Source organism: Salvelinus alpinus, chromosome 6, assembly GCF_045679555.1.
Source record: "Salvelinus alpinus chromosome 6, SLU_Salpinus.1, whole genome shotgun sequence".
Taxonomy (NCBI): domain Eukaryota; kingdom Metazoa; phylum Chordata; class Actinopteri; order Salmoniformes; family Salmonidae; genus Salvelinus; species Salvelinus alpinus.
In genome coordinates, this window is record NC_092091.1 from 23959536 (window position 1) to 23975610 (window position 16075).

Here is a 16075-nt window from a genome sequence, read left to right on the forward strand (position 1 = left end):
TGGTTCTATGTGCTACCTAAAGGTTATGGAAAATGTGCTCTTTTAGTATTTCTCCAGTAGGTATCCTGGAGGAGAACACCTCCACTTCTATGTCAAAGATAATAAAGCAAAAACACTATAGTAAATAATAAAGTTGTAACGTCCTGACCAGAGTTATTATGTGTTTTGCTTGTTTAGTGTTGGTCAGGACGTGAGCTGGGTGGGAATTCTATGTTGTGTGTCTAGTTTGTCTGTTTCTGTGTCCAGCCTAATATGGTTCTCAATCAGAGGCAGCTGGTAATCGTTGTCCCTGATTGAGAATTATATATAGGAGGCTTGTTTTGTGTTGGGATTTTGTGGGTGATTGTTTCCTGTCTCTGTGTTTGTGTTCTGCACCAGATAGGACTGTCTCGGCTTTCACGTTTGTTGTTTTTGTATGGTTGTAAGTGTTCACCGTTTATTGTCTAATTAAACATGTTGAACACTAACCGCGCTGCATTTTGGTCCTCTCCTTCATCCCAGGAAGAAAGTTGTTACAGAATCACCCACCAAACCCGGACCAAGCAGCGTGGCAACGGGCAGCAGCGACAGCAGCAGCGGTACCAGGAGGAATGGTCATGGGAGCAAATTATGAACGGAGAAGGACCCTGGGCTAAGGTTGGAAAGGATCACCTCCCATGGGAACAGCTGGAGGCAACCGGAGAGAGGAACTGGCGTTATGAAGGTACACGGCTAGCACGGAAACCCGAGAAGAAATCCCAAAAATTTCTTGGGGGGGTGGGCTAAAGGGTAGTGTGGCAAAGGCATGTAGGAAACCTGCGCCCACTTCCCATGCTTACCGTGGAGAGCGGGAGTACGGGCAGACACCGTGTTATGCGGAAGAGCGCACGGTGTCTCCTGTACGTGTGCATAGCCCGGTGCGGGTTATTCCACCTCCCCGCACGGGCCGGGCTAGAGTGAGCATTGAGCCAAGTGCCATGAAGCCGGCTCTACATATCTGGCCTCCAGTACGTCTCCTCGGGCCGGTGTACATGGCACCAGCCTTACGCATGGTGTCCCCGATTCGCCTACACAGCCCAGTGCGGGTTATTCCACCTCCCCGCATTGGTCGGGCTACGGGGAGCATGCAACCAGGTAAGGTTGGGCAGGCTCAGTGCTCAAGGGAGCCAGTACGCCTGCACGGTCCGGTATATCCGGCGCCACCTTCCCGCCCCAGCCCAGTACCTCCAGTTCCAGCACCCCGCACTCACCTTATGGTGCGTGTCTCCAGCCCAGTGCCTCCAGTTCCGGCACCACGCACCAGGCCTACTGTGCGCCTCAGCAGGTCAGAGTCGGCCGTCTGCCCAACGCCGCCTGCACTGCTCGTCTGCCCAGCGCCGTCTGAGCCATCCGTCTGCCCAGCGCCGTCTGAGCCATCCGTCTGCCCAGCGCCGTCTGAGCCATCCGTCTGCCCAGCGCCGTCTGTGCCATCCGCCTGCCCAGCGCCGTCTGAGCCATCCGTCTGCCCAGCGCCGTCTGAGCCGTCCGTCTGCCCAGCGCCGTCTGAGCCGTCCGTCTGCCCAGCGCCGTCTGAGCCGTCCGTCTGCCCAGCGCCGTCTGAGCCGTCCGTCTGCCCAGCGCCGTCTGAGCCGTCCGTCTGCCCAGCGCCGTCTGAGCCGTCCGTCTGCCCAGCGCCGTCTGAGCCGTCCGTCTGCCCAGCGCCGTCTGAGCCGTCCGTCTGCCCAGCGCCGTCTGAGCCGTCCGTCTGCCCAGCGCCGTCTGAGCCGTCCGTCTGCCCAGCGCCGTCTGAGCCGTCCGTCTGCCCAGCGCCGTCTGAGCCGTCCGTCTGCCCAGCGCCGTCTGAGCCGTCCGTCTGCCCAGCGCCGTCTGAGCCGTCCGTCTGCCCAGCGCCGTCTGAGCCGTCCGTCTGCCCAGCGCCATCTGAGCCGTCCGTCTGCCCAGCGCCATCTGAGCCGTCCGTCTGTCCCGAGCCATCTGAGCCGTCCGTCTGTCCCGAGCCATCTGAGCCGCCAGCCAGTCAGGAGCCGCCAGAGCCGCCAGCCAGGAGCCGCCAGAGCCGCCAGCCAGTCAGGAGCCGCCAGCCAGTCAGGAGCCGCCAGAGCCGCCAGCCAGTCAGGAGCCGCCAGAGCCGCCAGCCAGTCAGGAGCCGCCAGAGCCGCCTGCCAGTCAGGAGCCGCCAGAGCCGCCAGCCAGTCAGGAGCCGCCAGAGCCGCCAGCCAGTCAGGAGCCGCCAGAGCCGCCAGCCAGTCAGGAGCCGCCAGAGCCGCCAGCCAGTCAGGAGCCGCCAGAGCCGCCAGCCAGTCAGGAGCCGCCAGAGCCGCCAGCCAGTCAGGAGCCGCCAGAGCCGCCAGCCAGTCAGGAGCCGCCAGCCAGTCAGGAGCCGCCCTCCAGTCATGAGCCGCCCTCCAGTCATGAGCCGCCCTCCAGTCATGAGCCGCCCTCCAGTCATGAGCCGCCCTCCAGTCATGAGCCGCCCTCCAGTCATGAGCTACCTCTCTGTCCTGAGCTACCTCTCTGTCCTGAGCTACCTCTCTGTCCTGAGCTACCTCTCTGTCCTGAGCTACCTCCTAAATCATGTGGGGGCCTTGGGGAGGATTCTTAGGCCAAGGTCGTGGGCGAGGGTCGCCACTCAAAGGACGCTAAGGAGGGGGACAAAGACAGTGGTGGAGTGGTGTCCTGCGCCGGAGCCGCTACCGCGGACAGATGCCCACCCAGACCCTCCACTTGAGTTGCGTTCGGAGTCCGCACCTCAGGAGGGGGGTACTGTAACGTCCTGACCAGAGTTATTATGTGTTTTGCTTGTTTAGTGTTGGTCAGGACGTGAGCTGGGTGGGAATTCTATGTTGTGTGTCTAGTTTGTCTGTTTCTGTGTCCAGCCTAATATGGTTCTCAATCAGAGGCAGCTGGTAATCGTTGTCCCTGATTGAGAATCATATATAGGAGGCTTGTTTTGTGTTGGGATTTTGTGGGTGATTGTTTCCTGTCTCTGTGTTTGTGTTCTGCACCAGATAGGACTGTCTCGGCTTTCACGTTTGTTGTTTTTGTATGGTTGTAAGTGTTCACCGTTTATTGTCTAATTAAACATGTTGAACACTAACCGCGCTGCATTTTGGTCCTCTCCTTCATCCCAGGAAGAAAGTCGTTACAAAAGTAATGTCCACAAAAACACTACAGTAAATACTACAGTATACTATAGACGCAAAAACACTACTGTAAATTCTACAGTATACAACAATCTGCAAAAACACTATATTAATTACTATAGCATGTACTATAGTTTTGTTTTACTACAGTATTTATACTATAGTTAACTGCGAATACTGCAGGGAATACTATAGTAATGTCAGCAAAAACACTACATTAAATACTATAGTATTTATACCAGTCATGTTTCTTCTCCAGTCCCAAATTTTGGCACAAACTAATAATACCTTTGAAACAGCTGCTCAACATCCAAGAATACAGGGTAGCCTGTGTCACAGCACAGACACAGTAGGGGAGAGCCAAAGGGGTAAATTGAGCCACCGTTGTTTCTAGGAAACCATACACACAATTGACAATTTGACCACATACTTAGGAAGAGGTCTTCATTTGTGAAGGAAGAAACCACATGGAAAAAGTGTTAAGCAAGTTAGGTCCAAAAAACTGATTTTCACCAAGTCAAATTAATTTGTTAGAGGTATCATTATGCTTGCATCTAAACCAAAGTAGAAAGATCATTTTAAGATTGTTCTATATGTCAGTTGCGGTCTCTATACGGTTCAAAATGAGGTCCTAAACCTAAAGAAATATAACCACAGCTGTGTGGGCTAATACAGTGGTATAGTGGTGCCTGGAGAAATGGGTATACTCTACTTTTGCCACACAAAAAAAACATCCAAACAGCTCCACAACAATGTCTCCACATCAGGAGACATTTTTTTTGGTCTGGGAAAAATCCCCCAAAAATGTGGAGGGTGTAGTTGCCCTTTTATTCAGAACGTTACCTGGGGTAAATTGTTCTCCCCATACCCATACCCACTATCCCCTAATACAGTTGTATGGCTGACTTTCTGGAGTTTAGGGGCATTAGGAGCAAGGACTGGATTATGTGTAACAAAAAAATATATATATAAAATAACAGTCTATTTTTCCTCAGGATAAATAAACTACTACCGCCAAAATGAAACTGTAACCAAATCGAACTCGTTTCATTTGGTTGAACAAACGACTCCAAGAAATCGAATCAGACATAGCTGCAGCGGTCGTGACTCGTGCGCCTGTCTGTGTGGCTGGAGCGGCACTGCAGAGGATTTGCTGCGTGTTGTTTTTTCAACAGCGCGCCGACACCCTTGGAGCAGTCAGTGTGGTAAAACGAATTACAGTCGTTATTACAGTTAAACCCATCGGGACGTTAGCAGCAACAACCCATTCGCAAGAAATATGAGTCACGAATGAGGTCCACAGGATGTCGTTCAAGGTAATCTCAACGTTCTCCTGCATATGTAGCTGAGTTGACTCAACTCCACTATATATAGATATCCATATTACAGGGATCTAAACTAGAGCTACAGCTACTACTGCATAGGCTACTGTAACCATGCTTGGAATGAAGAGAGAGTAGTCTAATATAATCTACTCACTACGAATGCTTACTTATTTTGCGTACATGGCTTCTAATCTGTGCTGTTATGAATAGGCCTGTGGTGAGTTATGCGCACGTAATAAATTAATACATCGCAGGGGGTTTGCGGGCAATAATAACATCGTAATGGAAATTAGATATGCTGCTTTACCTTCGTGGTCATGGTTTTCCTGGACATATGCCGCGTTCAAAACAACTGGTAACTCGGAAATAAACAAGCTCCGACAGGGAAAAATCGATTTGAATGGTCATCCAACTCGAAATTCCAATTCGATAACTCGGCCCACTTTCTAGAGTTCAGACTTTCAGACCTGAAGATCACTGACATCATGATTTGACCTGCATTTTTCCAAGTTTCCAGTTGTTCTGACTAACATTAGCCACCTAGCCAACGTTAGCAACAACAAATTGGAATTCGTAACATATCATACGTTTTGGTAATTCATAACATATTGTACGTTTTTGCAATTCATAACATATACGAATTGTAATTTATCATAAGAAATGGATGGACATCCACAAATTAAAACATACCATACGAAACTTAGCATGTCTCAGTTTTTTTTAAAATGTAACCTTCATTTAACTGGGTTAGTCAGTTAAAAACAAATTCTTATTTACAACGACGGCCGAGAGTGGATTAACTGCCTTGTTCAGGGGCAGAATGACAGATTTATACCTTGTCAGCTCGGGGATTCGATCCAGCAACCTTTCGGGAACTGGCCCAACGTGCTAACCACTAGGCTACTGCCGCATACAGAATAATACGAAAATGCTATGAGACCAGGTGGCAGCGACATGACAATTTAATCTCAGCTAGGCTAGGGTTTAAGGTTAAAGGGTTAATTAAGGTTAGGGGTAACATGCTAAGTAGTTGCAAAGTAGCTAAGAACGTAGTATGTAGTTGAACATTTGCTAAAATGATATGGTGATGAAATTCAAACACAACTTTTGGGTTGCTAGATGTTTGCGTTTTTTCTTGTCTGTTAAATATACCCAGATTCATTTGGACCTACATAAGTGGGTGGGAGCTGGACTCTTAGAGATCACACACAACCAGACCAGAGACCATATAACCACACCATACCCAATGCAAGAGCATAATCAACGTGCGTGTGCAAAGAACCTCTGTCCATATTGATTCTCATATTGATTGTGAACAGGAAGAGCATGACTGCAACTCATTTTAAATGGTTTTCTCTATAACCTCCATTGTCTGACCAATACCAGCAAAGAAATTGCTTGCCAAGACTTCTGGGATGATACTGTAGATAGTGTCTTTTAGTCTGGTTACAGGTCTGTTATCTGACACTTGTGTCTGTTCGATGTTGTATCGTGTGTGTTTGTCCTACAGAAGGAGACGCCCCTGGCTAATGCTGTGTTTTGGGCAGCTCGGAAGGGGAACTTGGCCCTGCTTCAGTTACTGCTCAACAGTGGCCGTGTGGATGCCGACTGCAGAGACAGTGTACGGACGCTGCATGCCCTGGCGGCTCAGCTGCACGCTTTACCCATAAACCACCTGTGGTAGGAGAGAAAGAGAGAGCTACAACTCGTGTGTGTGTGTGTGTGTGTGTGTGTGTGTGTGTGTGTGTGTGTGTGTGTGTGTGTGTGTGTGTGTGTGTGTGTGTGTGTGTGTGTGTGTGTGTGTGTGTGTGTGTGTGTGCAGGTGTATGTATGTCTCAATAATGTGTTGTAGGTCTGCTCATGTTCAGGTGCTTGCAGCTTCCATGTGTGTCACATCTAATTGTTTATTGTTGTGTGGTATTTGAAATGTAATGCTATGTCAAGTCTCCGCTGATAAGTTCAAGTATGTTTCAGCAACTTTCTCTAGAGGTTAGGGAATGTGAATGATTGGGTGGAGCATCAGACAAGGGGTGGTACTTTGGAGGGCTGTGTGTGCAATTATGTTGTCTGGAGGAGAATCAAAACACAAAACAAAACAAAAACAAAAAAATCTAGACCCCCAGGTTTCTTTCATGTGCAGTTTGAATGACATGTAGACAATGATCTGACTGAACTGAGGTGTTGATTGATTGTGATCCCTCGGTCTCTTTCCAGTTTCGCACCACAGCCCTGATGGTGGCGTCCTACAATGGCCACAGTGACTGTGCCAGTGAGCTGATCATGCAGGGAGCTGACATTAACCTGCAGAGAGAGGTAAAGTATACTCCCACTTTTGTACACTGGTGTCATTAGACGAAATACCTTGGTTTTAGTGCTGCTCCTTGATAAACTGCAACCATCTGCTTTTCCGTAGTACAGCGCCTGAAATTAGCGTTGCATTATTGATGTTGCTTTGAGACCAATGTGGTCAAAGTAGAAACAATAAGCAGTAAAGATGTTTGAAGCGTTGAGAAAATGTGTATGTCCTTTTTAAGGTCTTCCTGACATTGAATGCATGTTTCCACCCTCAGACAGGCTCCACTGCCCTCTTCTTCGCTTCCCAGCAGGGACACAATGAAGTAGTGAAGCTCCTCTTTGAATTTGGTGCCTCAACTGAATTCCAGACAAAGGTATGCCGTGTCACCTACTTAGCGAGAGAGAGAACATCACAGGGAGGCAGACAAAATATGCTAACAGCAGTGATCCAGTGTTGGATGCCTGCTGTGTATAGTCATATTCCATGTGCCAGTCACTGCAGGATATGTTGCTAATCTGTGTTCTCATGGTTTGGCAGGACGGTGGCACAGCCCTCTCTGCAGCCTGTCAGTATGGCCACTCTAAGGTGGTAGACACTCTTCTGAAGAATGGAGCCAATGTTCATGACCAGCTGCATGTGAGCATCCCTAACACCTATCTCATCTCACTATGTCTGTCCTTTTCCCTCACTCCTGCAGAGCCCCACAGTGTCCAATGCTGTAGTCCACAACACACCAAAATCCCACTGGAAGACCCTCTCAGGTTACCGCTGAGTCAGACATGAGATGTATTTTGTTTTATGCAACACATAGAAGGGATTGGATTACTCAGTGTAACCAAGTTACATGTTTGTATGAAAACAATTGATTTTGACACAGTGATTCTCTGCTCACTACTAGTTCTGATATTGGTGATTGACAATAGTGGTTTTTGCATCATCAAAACATCAGCCTCTTTCTCTCCTTTCTATAAGATCCATTGTACCCACAACAGTGCCATTCTATGTGTTACTATTCATGAACAAGCCATACATTGCATAACTTTGTCATGCAGTTGCTTTGCTGTTGTGACATGTTTCTAATATCATGTTTCAGGATGGTGCCACCCCACTCTTCCTTGCTTCCCAGGAGGGTCATGTGACTGTCATACGTCAACTGTTGTCATCTGGAGCCAAAGTTAACCACCCTAGGGAGGTGAGGCCACTCCCCCATACAATAATAGAGGACTTCAATAGAGGGACTGACTTCTTCATTTCTCTTCTCACCCTCTTCCTCCTTGTATTTTGTCTCCATTTTCTTTCTCTCACCCCCCTCCCTCACTATCCCTCCTCTCCAGGATGGCACAGCCCCCCTGTGGATGGCAGCCCAGATGGGACACAGTGAAGTAGTGAAGGTTTTACTTCTGCGTGGTGCAGATCGGGATGCTGACAGAAAAGTATGTTGTCCTTTAGCAACCCAGTGGTTACACAGTGGGTTGACAAAGACAAGATGATTGTCTTCCATCAATATATTCAATCAAGTAATTTATTGAAATGCATTTCTTTGTGTAAGGCATATTATATATTGAATGGGGAATTAAAATGTTAATGTCTCATGTTTCTTTTGATCTTATTGAAGGACGGGTCAACTGCATTATTCAAGGCAGCTTTCAAAGGACACAACAGTGTCATTGAGGAGCTCCTCAAGTTTTCCCCTTCAATGGGCCTTCTCAAGGTAAGATATCTAGGCAGTGATGCTTGCTCTTTGCCGTCTCCTGTCTCGCCATGACCCAGAGGAGTAGTTTTTATTCAGAAGTATATTGTGAAACATTGTATTGTAAAACATCAGTGTTTTAGTGATAAGAACCAGCCGTTAGTTAAGTGGCTTCACCATTCCATTTCTCCAGAATGGTTCCACAGTCCTCCACGCTGCTGTCATGGGTGGCAATCATAAAAGTGTAAACCTTCTGCTCGGGGCCAATGCAGACCCCACACTACCCAACAAGGTAAATCACTGCAGTGTGTACAGGGGAGAAGAAGCAAAGCAGAGGAGAAGGATGCATTTTAGGATGTCGCTCTGGTTGATTATTTTTTCATGACTGGTTTTGTTTTCTTTGCAGAACAATGAACTGCCAGCAGATCTTACAAAGAGTGATCGCATCCTGAGTGCTCTGCGACCACAAATCTTAAATGGAAGTAGTTGATGACAATCCTAGTTCCCACCTTAGACCATGGTTGTTTTATGGAGAGAAATGCACTGAGGGCTCCGAACAACAGAGAACAAACAAACAGGATTCAGTCACACTACAATACTTATATGGTGCTTGCTTTCAATTGCAGCTTCAGAAAATACAATGCTATTTGGAGTAAATGTAACTGGACATATCAATATGTAGCCTACTACCAAAATGCATCTGTTTGTGGCTAGAGTTATTTTGCCATGTACATCCTTTCGTTTGAGGTGTTGTTCTAACTTTGCTGTATAGTTTTAGTTTCTAAAATATTGTATCCTGGTGCTGTGATATTTCTAAATATTTTGCATTTTTTTTATTTCTGCAATTTTAGTAAATGCAATACTGTACATTGGGTTAAATAAAAGATGAATGTGGAAGAAGAAAAAAACATTTATCCTGTGACCAAGTCAATAACATGTGCTATAATAACAAGTCACTAGAGGTCAGTGTACTTGCCGTTGGTACCAATGATCTATATAAACTCTGGATATTTAGATGCTCAGTTTGGCCATTGAGAGACTTTGAAGCCACCGGTCGGCCATATTGGCACTCCAGTAGGAGCAGTCCTCCATAGCAATGAATGGAATTCTACGGTTTTTCAATTAAATGTTTCAATGACAAAATTACACGTATTTAAGCATTTTTTGTTGTAGTGGGGACAGTAACATTAGTCATCTCAAAAAATTATACAACCAATGTTTTTAGATATTTTAAATGTTTATGTTTAGCTCACATAATATAATTTAAAAGTATGCGTTAAGGTGTCTGTAATAGAGTAAATGTGGCAAAAACGAATGTAGACGTTAATTAATGCATTTTTATAGCTTCCCCCAAGAAATTACCACAGTGGGGAGTGCCAAGATGGAGGCACGGTGGCTTCAACACAGCGCCCTTAAATAGTCATCTAGTGTATATATAAATCACCAAGAAACTGAATCCATGCAAATGTGTCTGATGCTCTTTGTCTGACCTTATTTATCGCATATGCAATGCACATAGATTTTAAGAATAGGCTGTGAAATTGACCGCAGTAAATTGACAACGATAGGTCAGAAAAAGCTCTCGTCTCTTTTTGTGCTGATGTCACATGTAAACCATAGGCGGAAGTGACACTCGACATCTTGATGCGGAAGAGATTCCGAAGAATTAAAGAACTGTCACCAAAATGACAACAACACACTAACCAGAGCTATTAACGTCGTATTATAGCTATTGCACGTTGATTTACTGAGACGAGTGAAATTCTACGGTGGGTTATTTTGACCATCGTACGTAACCAGCACCCATGGCTAATAACAATTTACAGGTGAGTGAATCTCCAGCCAGAGACAAAATAAACAAGTTAGCTAACTACTGTAGCTAACACAGGATTGTATCGTTAGTCTACTGTGGGTTCAGATGGCGTTAATATACGTTTGTCTAGTTAATGTCTCTCTTGACCCAAAGTATTTAATGAATTCGCATCAACTAAGTGTGTATGATTACTGATTTTCCATTTACTAATGCCATTTTGACATACCTTTGTGACATCTTGCGGAACAAGATCATAACGTCATGCTAATGCCCTACCCTCTCTTGTTATGGTTCTTCTTTAACATAGCCCCCGCAAGATCATGACGTCATGCTAATGCTCTACCCTCTCTTGTTATGGTTCTCCTTTAACATAGCCCATGCATTGTGTTACAGAAAGCAATAGATCTTGCAAGCAAGGCTGCAGAGGAGGATAAGGCTAAAAACTACGAGGAAGCTCTCCGGTTGTACCAGCATTCCATTCAATACTTCCTTCATGTTGTTAAATGTGAGTTGTCTCTTATCTCAGTTCAACTTCCTGTTACTTCTTTTTTCAAGTTCTTAATTTGCATTTATACTGCAAACACAGAACATCTACATAGGCTACTTTGTTTTTCTGTTTCCTTTCATTTACTGATATATGTGTGACTGACATGATTATGAACTGTGCACCTTTGACCTTAAAGTTTGGAATGAACTTTGAATGACCCCATTAGGAGCTATGGATCAACATTAACAATTTCTTCAGGAAACAGCTTTAACAGTTTTGTTTCACTTTCACATTGAATGACCCACGTGTGACGATTACCCAGCCTTGGACATAATGTGATGCCAATCTGTTACATTTCCTCTTCCTGCAGATGAGGCCCAGGGAGACAAGGCCAAGCAGAGCATCAGGGCAAAGTGTGCAGAGTACCTGGACCGAGCAGAGAAGCTGAAGGAATACTTGAAGAAGAAGGATAAGGCCCCTCCAGCCAAGCCTGTCAAGGAGTCCGGCTCTGATGACAAAGGGTGAGGGAGCATAAGAAATCCTGAGATGTGTTATTATCCTCACCAATCCTTCATTCTGATCTGATTCTTGGTTCTTTTGAACTGTGCTTATACTTTTTGTGTGGCATAAAGGTGGGCCACCTTATCAGTACAGTGATCTCAAACTACTTTTCTTTTTCTTTTGCAGGAATGACAGTGATGAAGGTGAAGGTGACCCAGAGAAAAAGAAGTTTAAAAATCAACTCTCAGGTGAGTTATATCATCAGCTACTTCACTGTTCAGCATTTTTAGTGTGGCTCATACAAAGCTTTGATGCAGTCTTGTGGCACTGAATCTGTATTTGATTTGAATGATAAAAAGCGCTATTTGCCGTTAGGGGTGTGAACGTTTAAACTAAATTGGGATCTTTAACGTTTGCAAAAATCTTAAACCGAAAAAACGATGTTCACAGTGCAGTTATCACAAAACTACCACTAACAGGTCCCGATCATCTTCATAAATGGAAAAATACAAATTAAACGAATACTTAACCCAACAATGCTGTAAAGTTAGTAGGAGGAGAAATGCTTCTTTCAAATTATTTCCCACAGATATAAAGGGCTCCACACATCATCATTGTTAGCAGTTGGAAAAAATGTCAGAGAGTGAGACAGGGAAGCGACAGCAGCGAAGTCCTTTATGGCAATACTTTAAGAAGTTAAATGAGAAGGTGGTGAATTGAGCTAGTGCAGAGGCAGAACAGGTGCAACGCTAAAACATCTGAAAGGGAGACACCATGACCGTGAGCCCCAACCCATTGCTGGCAACAGCGCAGGCCCCCAACAACAGACATTAAACAAGCTCATCACACGAAAGAAGTGCGATAAGGGATGGAGTGAGAAAATCACAGCGCTGATTACAGAAATCGTTGCAGCTGATATGCAGCTATTGTTAAGGGTAGAGAATGTCGGCGGCAATGTCCTAATGGCATATCTAGAACCAGACTACAAGATTGTACAGTGAAATTGTAAAAAAAAAATTGTACAGAAATTGTACAATGATTGCTCTGGAAGTACAACGGTCAAGATCTCAAACACCATACGTGACACGCTGTCATACATCACCGCAACGAGCCATCACATTGATGAGAAGTGGGACATGAAGTCCCATGTACTAACCACTGAGGACATGGATGAGAGGCACACCACAGAGAACCTAAAGATAGCATTAACTACCTTCGTTGCTGAGTGGGTGGGGGACAGCAGTAAGGTGAGCGCCATCTGGTAGCCATGACTGTGGTAGATTGAACTGCATTGCCCCCTAGTGGTCAGACGCAGGACCATGTCTGCATTGTGAATTCACATGTCTTTTTCTTCTCTCAGTTGAAGCAGAAAAAAATGGCACTTTAAACGTTAAGAACATTTTAACATTTGTTACGTCCCTATTTGCCGTACTACATTTCACCGACTTCTATCTATGTTACAGGGGCCATCGTCATGGAAAAGCCAAACATCAAGTGGAATGATGTAGCTGGGCTTGAGGGTGCAAAGGAGGCCCTTAAAGAAGCTGTCATCTTGCCCATCAAATTCCCTCACCTCTTCACCGGTATGGATTATGGAATTCAAGAAACACATAACATTCTAGATATTAACAGATGTATTATGACTTGCAGCAGTGCATCTGAAGAGTAAATCGTTTTCAATAAAGAATACCTAAGTATATTTGTCTTTGGTGTCCAGGAAAGCGAACTCCATGGAGAGGGATCCTGCTGTTTGGCCCTCCTGGTACAGGGAAGTCTTATCTGGCCAAGGCTGTGGCCACAGAAGCCAACAACTCTACCTTCTTCTCTATCTCCTCCTCTGACCTGGTGTCCAAGTGGCTGGGGGAGAGTGAAAAGTGAGTAATGGGGCAAGGAGGGTTGGCAGGTTGCTGTGCAATCAAATCAATATAGTATTTAAAAGGATATTGCTCATACATACCTATCTCTCTCCTTCTCCTCTGTATTTTTCTCCTTTGGTCTCATATTCACTCTCCACAACTCTTTCTGTCTTCAGGTTGGTGAAGAACCTGTTCAGCCTGGCCAGGGAGAACAGGCCCTCCATCATCTTCATCGACGAGATAGACTCTCTGTGTGGCTCCAGGAGTGAGAATGAGAGTGAAGCAGCCCGCCGCATCAAGACTGAGTTCCTCGTCCAGATGCAGGGTGAGAGAGCCAGCCACTGGGCTGACAGACTGTACAGTTTACACAAAGCCTGGCCTCAGATCCTGATTACCTTGTACCTTGAGTATTGACACAACTGCTTTGGCCACTATGTCGTTTGGCACTGAACCTTTTTGTTGGTACGGTGTCACCAGAACAACTAAACAACAATTGTTTTTGCTAGATTTTGGCTTTCCTTTTGACTGAATCAGCTGTATATTTAAATAATTATCTCTCTTCTCTGAGGTGTTGGAAATGACAATGAGGGAGTCCTGGTTCTAGGAGCCACAAACATCCCCTGGACACTGGACTCTGCTATTAGGAGAAGGTCAGTGTATATTTATTTTCTGATGATCTCAAGTCCTTTATCTTATTGTGAAGATGTATTATTCACAATTTTTGGACCAAGTGACTCTTATTAAACAGATTGTTAAACATTAGAGATAAATAATGGGATGACCCTTGCTGCATCTCCATATAAACATTCCCATATCAGATATCACAACTGTCGTGTTTCTGTGGCTCAGGTTTGAGAAGCGGATCTACATCCCTCTGCCTGAGGGGCACGCCCGCTCCTTCATGTTCAAGCTGCATCTGGGCTCCACCCCCAATGAGCTCACTGAATCAGACTATGTGACCCTGGGTAAGAAGACGGAAGGCTACTCTGGAGCAGACATCAGCGTCATCGTAAGGGACGCCCTCATGCAGCCAGTCAGGAAGGTGCAGTCGGCCACTCACTTCAAACGGGTATGTGACAGTCTGACATTCAACAGGGACAGGGCTCACCTAGGTGCAGTGAATCTTAATTCATTTAATTTTCCTCATCTGATAGTTGTGAAGGAAGCATTGAGTCATATGAATACACTGTCAATGAAACATCAGCTATCACAAATCAATGTCCCATTTCTGCCCATGCGTTCTTCTTCATACACCCAGGTCCAAGGGTCATCATGGAACCATCCCAACCTCGTGGTAGACGATCTCTTGACACCATGCTCACCAGGAGATCCAGACGCCATAGAGATGACCTGGATGGATGTTAATGGGGAGAAACTCATGGAGCCCATTGTTTGCATGGTGAGAAGAACCCCAAAAACATATATATTTTTGATTTTGAACACGAGGGAGCAAGTATGTGATGCTAACTGACCCTTGTGATGTGCTGTTCACAGGCTGATATGCTGAGGTCACTGCACAACACCAAGCCAACTGTGAACGAGCAGGACTTGGACAAACTCAAGAAGTTCACAGAGGACTTTGGTCAGGAAGGCTAATACTCAACCAAATAATGCGAACACAACTTTCCTTTCTCATATCCTTTTTCTTCACTGGTTTTCAGGCCTGCATTTGCTACTCTACTTTCTCTCCACAAGTAGCAAAGGGGCTTCATGTTTCATGTATGTTAATTTGTTGACTTACTTTGTTAGTTGCCAATACATACCCATAATAGTGTACCCATAGTATACAACTTTTCTTTTTACAAAGATAGATTGGTTGAAGATGGTGATGGTCTCAAATAATATGGATTCATGAAAAGTATTTATAATTTATGCTTTAAAACACTAAAGTGTCTGTTTTGGCCTTGATGGCATCAAACAAGCAATGCATGCAATTGTGCATTACAATAACTCCTCCAAAAGTCCTTTACTGCTTGAAGTGCATCTATGGTTTGACAAGATGGATGAGGATTGCCTGTTTTGTTGTACTGTAATGTGTTTGGACATTGTTTACCGATGTTTCTTTCTTTGTATTCATTTTTCTTACCAAGAAGGGCTACACCTGTAATTTTGACTCTGCGTTGATGGAGCAGCACTCATTGAAGAGGACCATATCATGATTAACTACCAGCAAATTTAATGATTACAATTTTCTTTCATCAGTTTTTATGTTGAGTATTTTCATATTGTTTTTCTGTATGCTGTTTTTGAAAGAAGATGTTAGTTTGAGTGCCTTGCTGGTCAAAAGAAAGTAAAAGTACTTTGGAATGGGTTGGTGGGGGTATGTTATAATGTAATAAAACCCAATGATTATTGATCTTCAAGGGAAATCAGTAATTGAGTGAGCAATAATCCTTGGTAAAGTGTTTTTGACCCCTTAAATTGTACTTCCCACATCTTTGCAGACTTCAAATGTTTTGTACAAGTTGTGCCTTGACGAAGAATCAATGTGCAGTGCATTCGGAAAGTATTCAGACCCCTTGATTTTGTTAGCCTTATTCTAAAATGGATTTTTTTTTTATTCTCTCAATCTACACACAAAGTGAAAACTGGTTTTTAGACATTTTTGCAAATGTATTACAAATAAAAAACAGATACCTTATTTACATAAGTATTCAGACCCTTTGCTATTAGAAATTGAGCTCAGGTGCATCCTGATTCCATTAATCATCCTTGAGATGTTTTTACAACTTGATTGGAGTCTACCTGTGGTAAAGTCAATTGATTGGACATGATTTTGAAAGGCACATTTTGAAAAGGCACCTGTCTTTATAAGGTCCCACAGTTGACAGTGCAGAGCACTGCAGAGCAAAAAACAAGCCATGAGGTCGAAGGAATAGTCCGTAGAGCTCCGAGACAGGATTGTGTCGAGGCACACATCTGGGAAAGGGTACCAAAAAATGTCTGCAGCATTGAAGGTCCCCAAAAACACAGTGGCCTGCATCA

The 16075-nt window shown here is 44.8% G+C and overlaps 2 protein-coding genes across 4 annotated transcripts; both read left to right on the forward strand.

The window, feature by feature from the left end:
* Positions 1 to 4190: 4190 nt before the first annotated feature.
* On the forward strand, positions 4191 to 9576 carry LOC139578418 (ankyrin repeat domain-containing protein 29-like). 3 transcript variants are annotated; one of them, XM_071405975.1, is made up of 10 exons: positions 4207 to 4438; positions 5958 to 6068; positions 6662 to 6760; positions 7018 to 7116; positions 7281 to 7379; positions 7837 to 7935; positions 8078 to 8176; positions 8359 to 8454; positions 8627 to 8725; positions 8840 to 9576. In XM_071405975.1, exons 1-10 carry the CDS (start codon positions 4427 to 4429, stop codon positions 8921 to 8923), a joined length of 897 nt encoding a protein of 298 aa, XP_071262076.1. In that variant the 5' UTR covers positions 4207 to 4426; the 3' UTR covers positions 8924 to 9576. The 3 variants fall into 3 exon arrangements, with proteins under 3 accessions (XP_071262078.1, XP_071262076.1, XP_071262079.1); XM_071405978.1 differs by having other exon boundaries at positions 4214 to 4438; positions 5958 to 6127; XM_071405977.1 differs by lacking the exon at positions 8627 to 8725 and having other exon boundaries at positions 4191 to 4438.
* A 283-nt stretch (positions 9577 to 9859) lies between these two features.
* On the forward strand, positions 9860 to 15453 carry LOC139578416 (vacuolar protein sorting-associated protein 4B-like). The gene is made up of 11 exons (XM_071405973.1): positions 9860 to 10259; positions 10640 to 10751; positions 11104 to 11254; positions 11421 to 11482; positions 12698 to 12817; positions 12952 to 13108; positions 13267 to 13415; positions 13659 to 13740; positions 13940 to 14159; positions 14349 to 14489; positions 14585 to 15453. Exons 1-11 carry the CDS (start codon positions 10239 to 10241, stop codon positions 14684 to 14686), a joined length of 1317 nt encoding a protein of 438 aa, XP_071262074.1. The 5' UTR covers positions 9860 to 10238; the 3' UTR covers positions 14687 to 15453.
* The last annotated feature ends 622 nt before the right edge of the window (positions 15454 to 16075 follow it).

Coding starts and splice junctions, on each gene's coding strand:
- LOC139578416 (XM_071405973.1), top strand. CDS start 10,239: ATGGCTAATAACAATTTACAG. Junction 11,255..11,420: donor TCCGGCTCTGATGACAAAGG/GTGAGGGAGCAT, acceptor TTTCTTTTGCAG/GAATGACAGTGATGAAGGTG. Junction 13,416..13,658: donor GTTCCTCGTCCAGATGCAGG/GTGAGAGAGCCA, acceptor CTCTTCTCTGAG/GTGTTGGAAATGACAATGAG.
- LOC139578418 (XM_071405975.1), top strand. Junction 6,761..7,017: donor ACATTAACCTGCAGAGAGAG/GTAAAGTATACT, acceptor TTCCACCCTCAG/ACAGGCTCCACTGCCCTCTT. Junction 7,380..7,836: donor ATGTTCATGACCAGCTGCAT/GTGAGCATCCCT, acceptor ATCATGTTTCAG/GATGGTGCCACCCCACTCTT.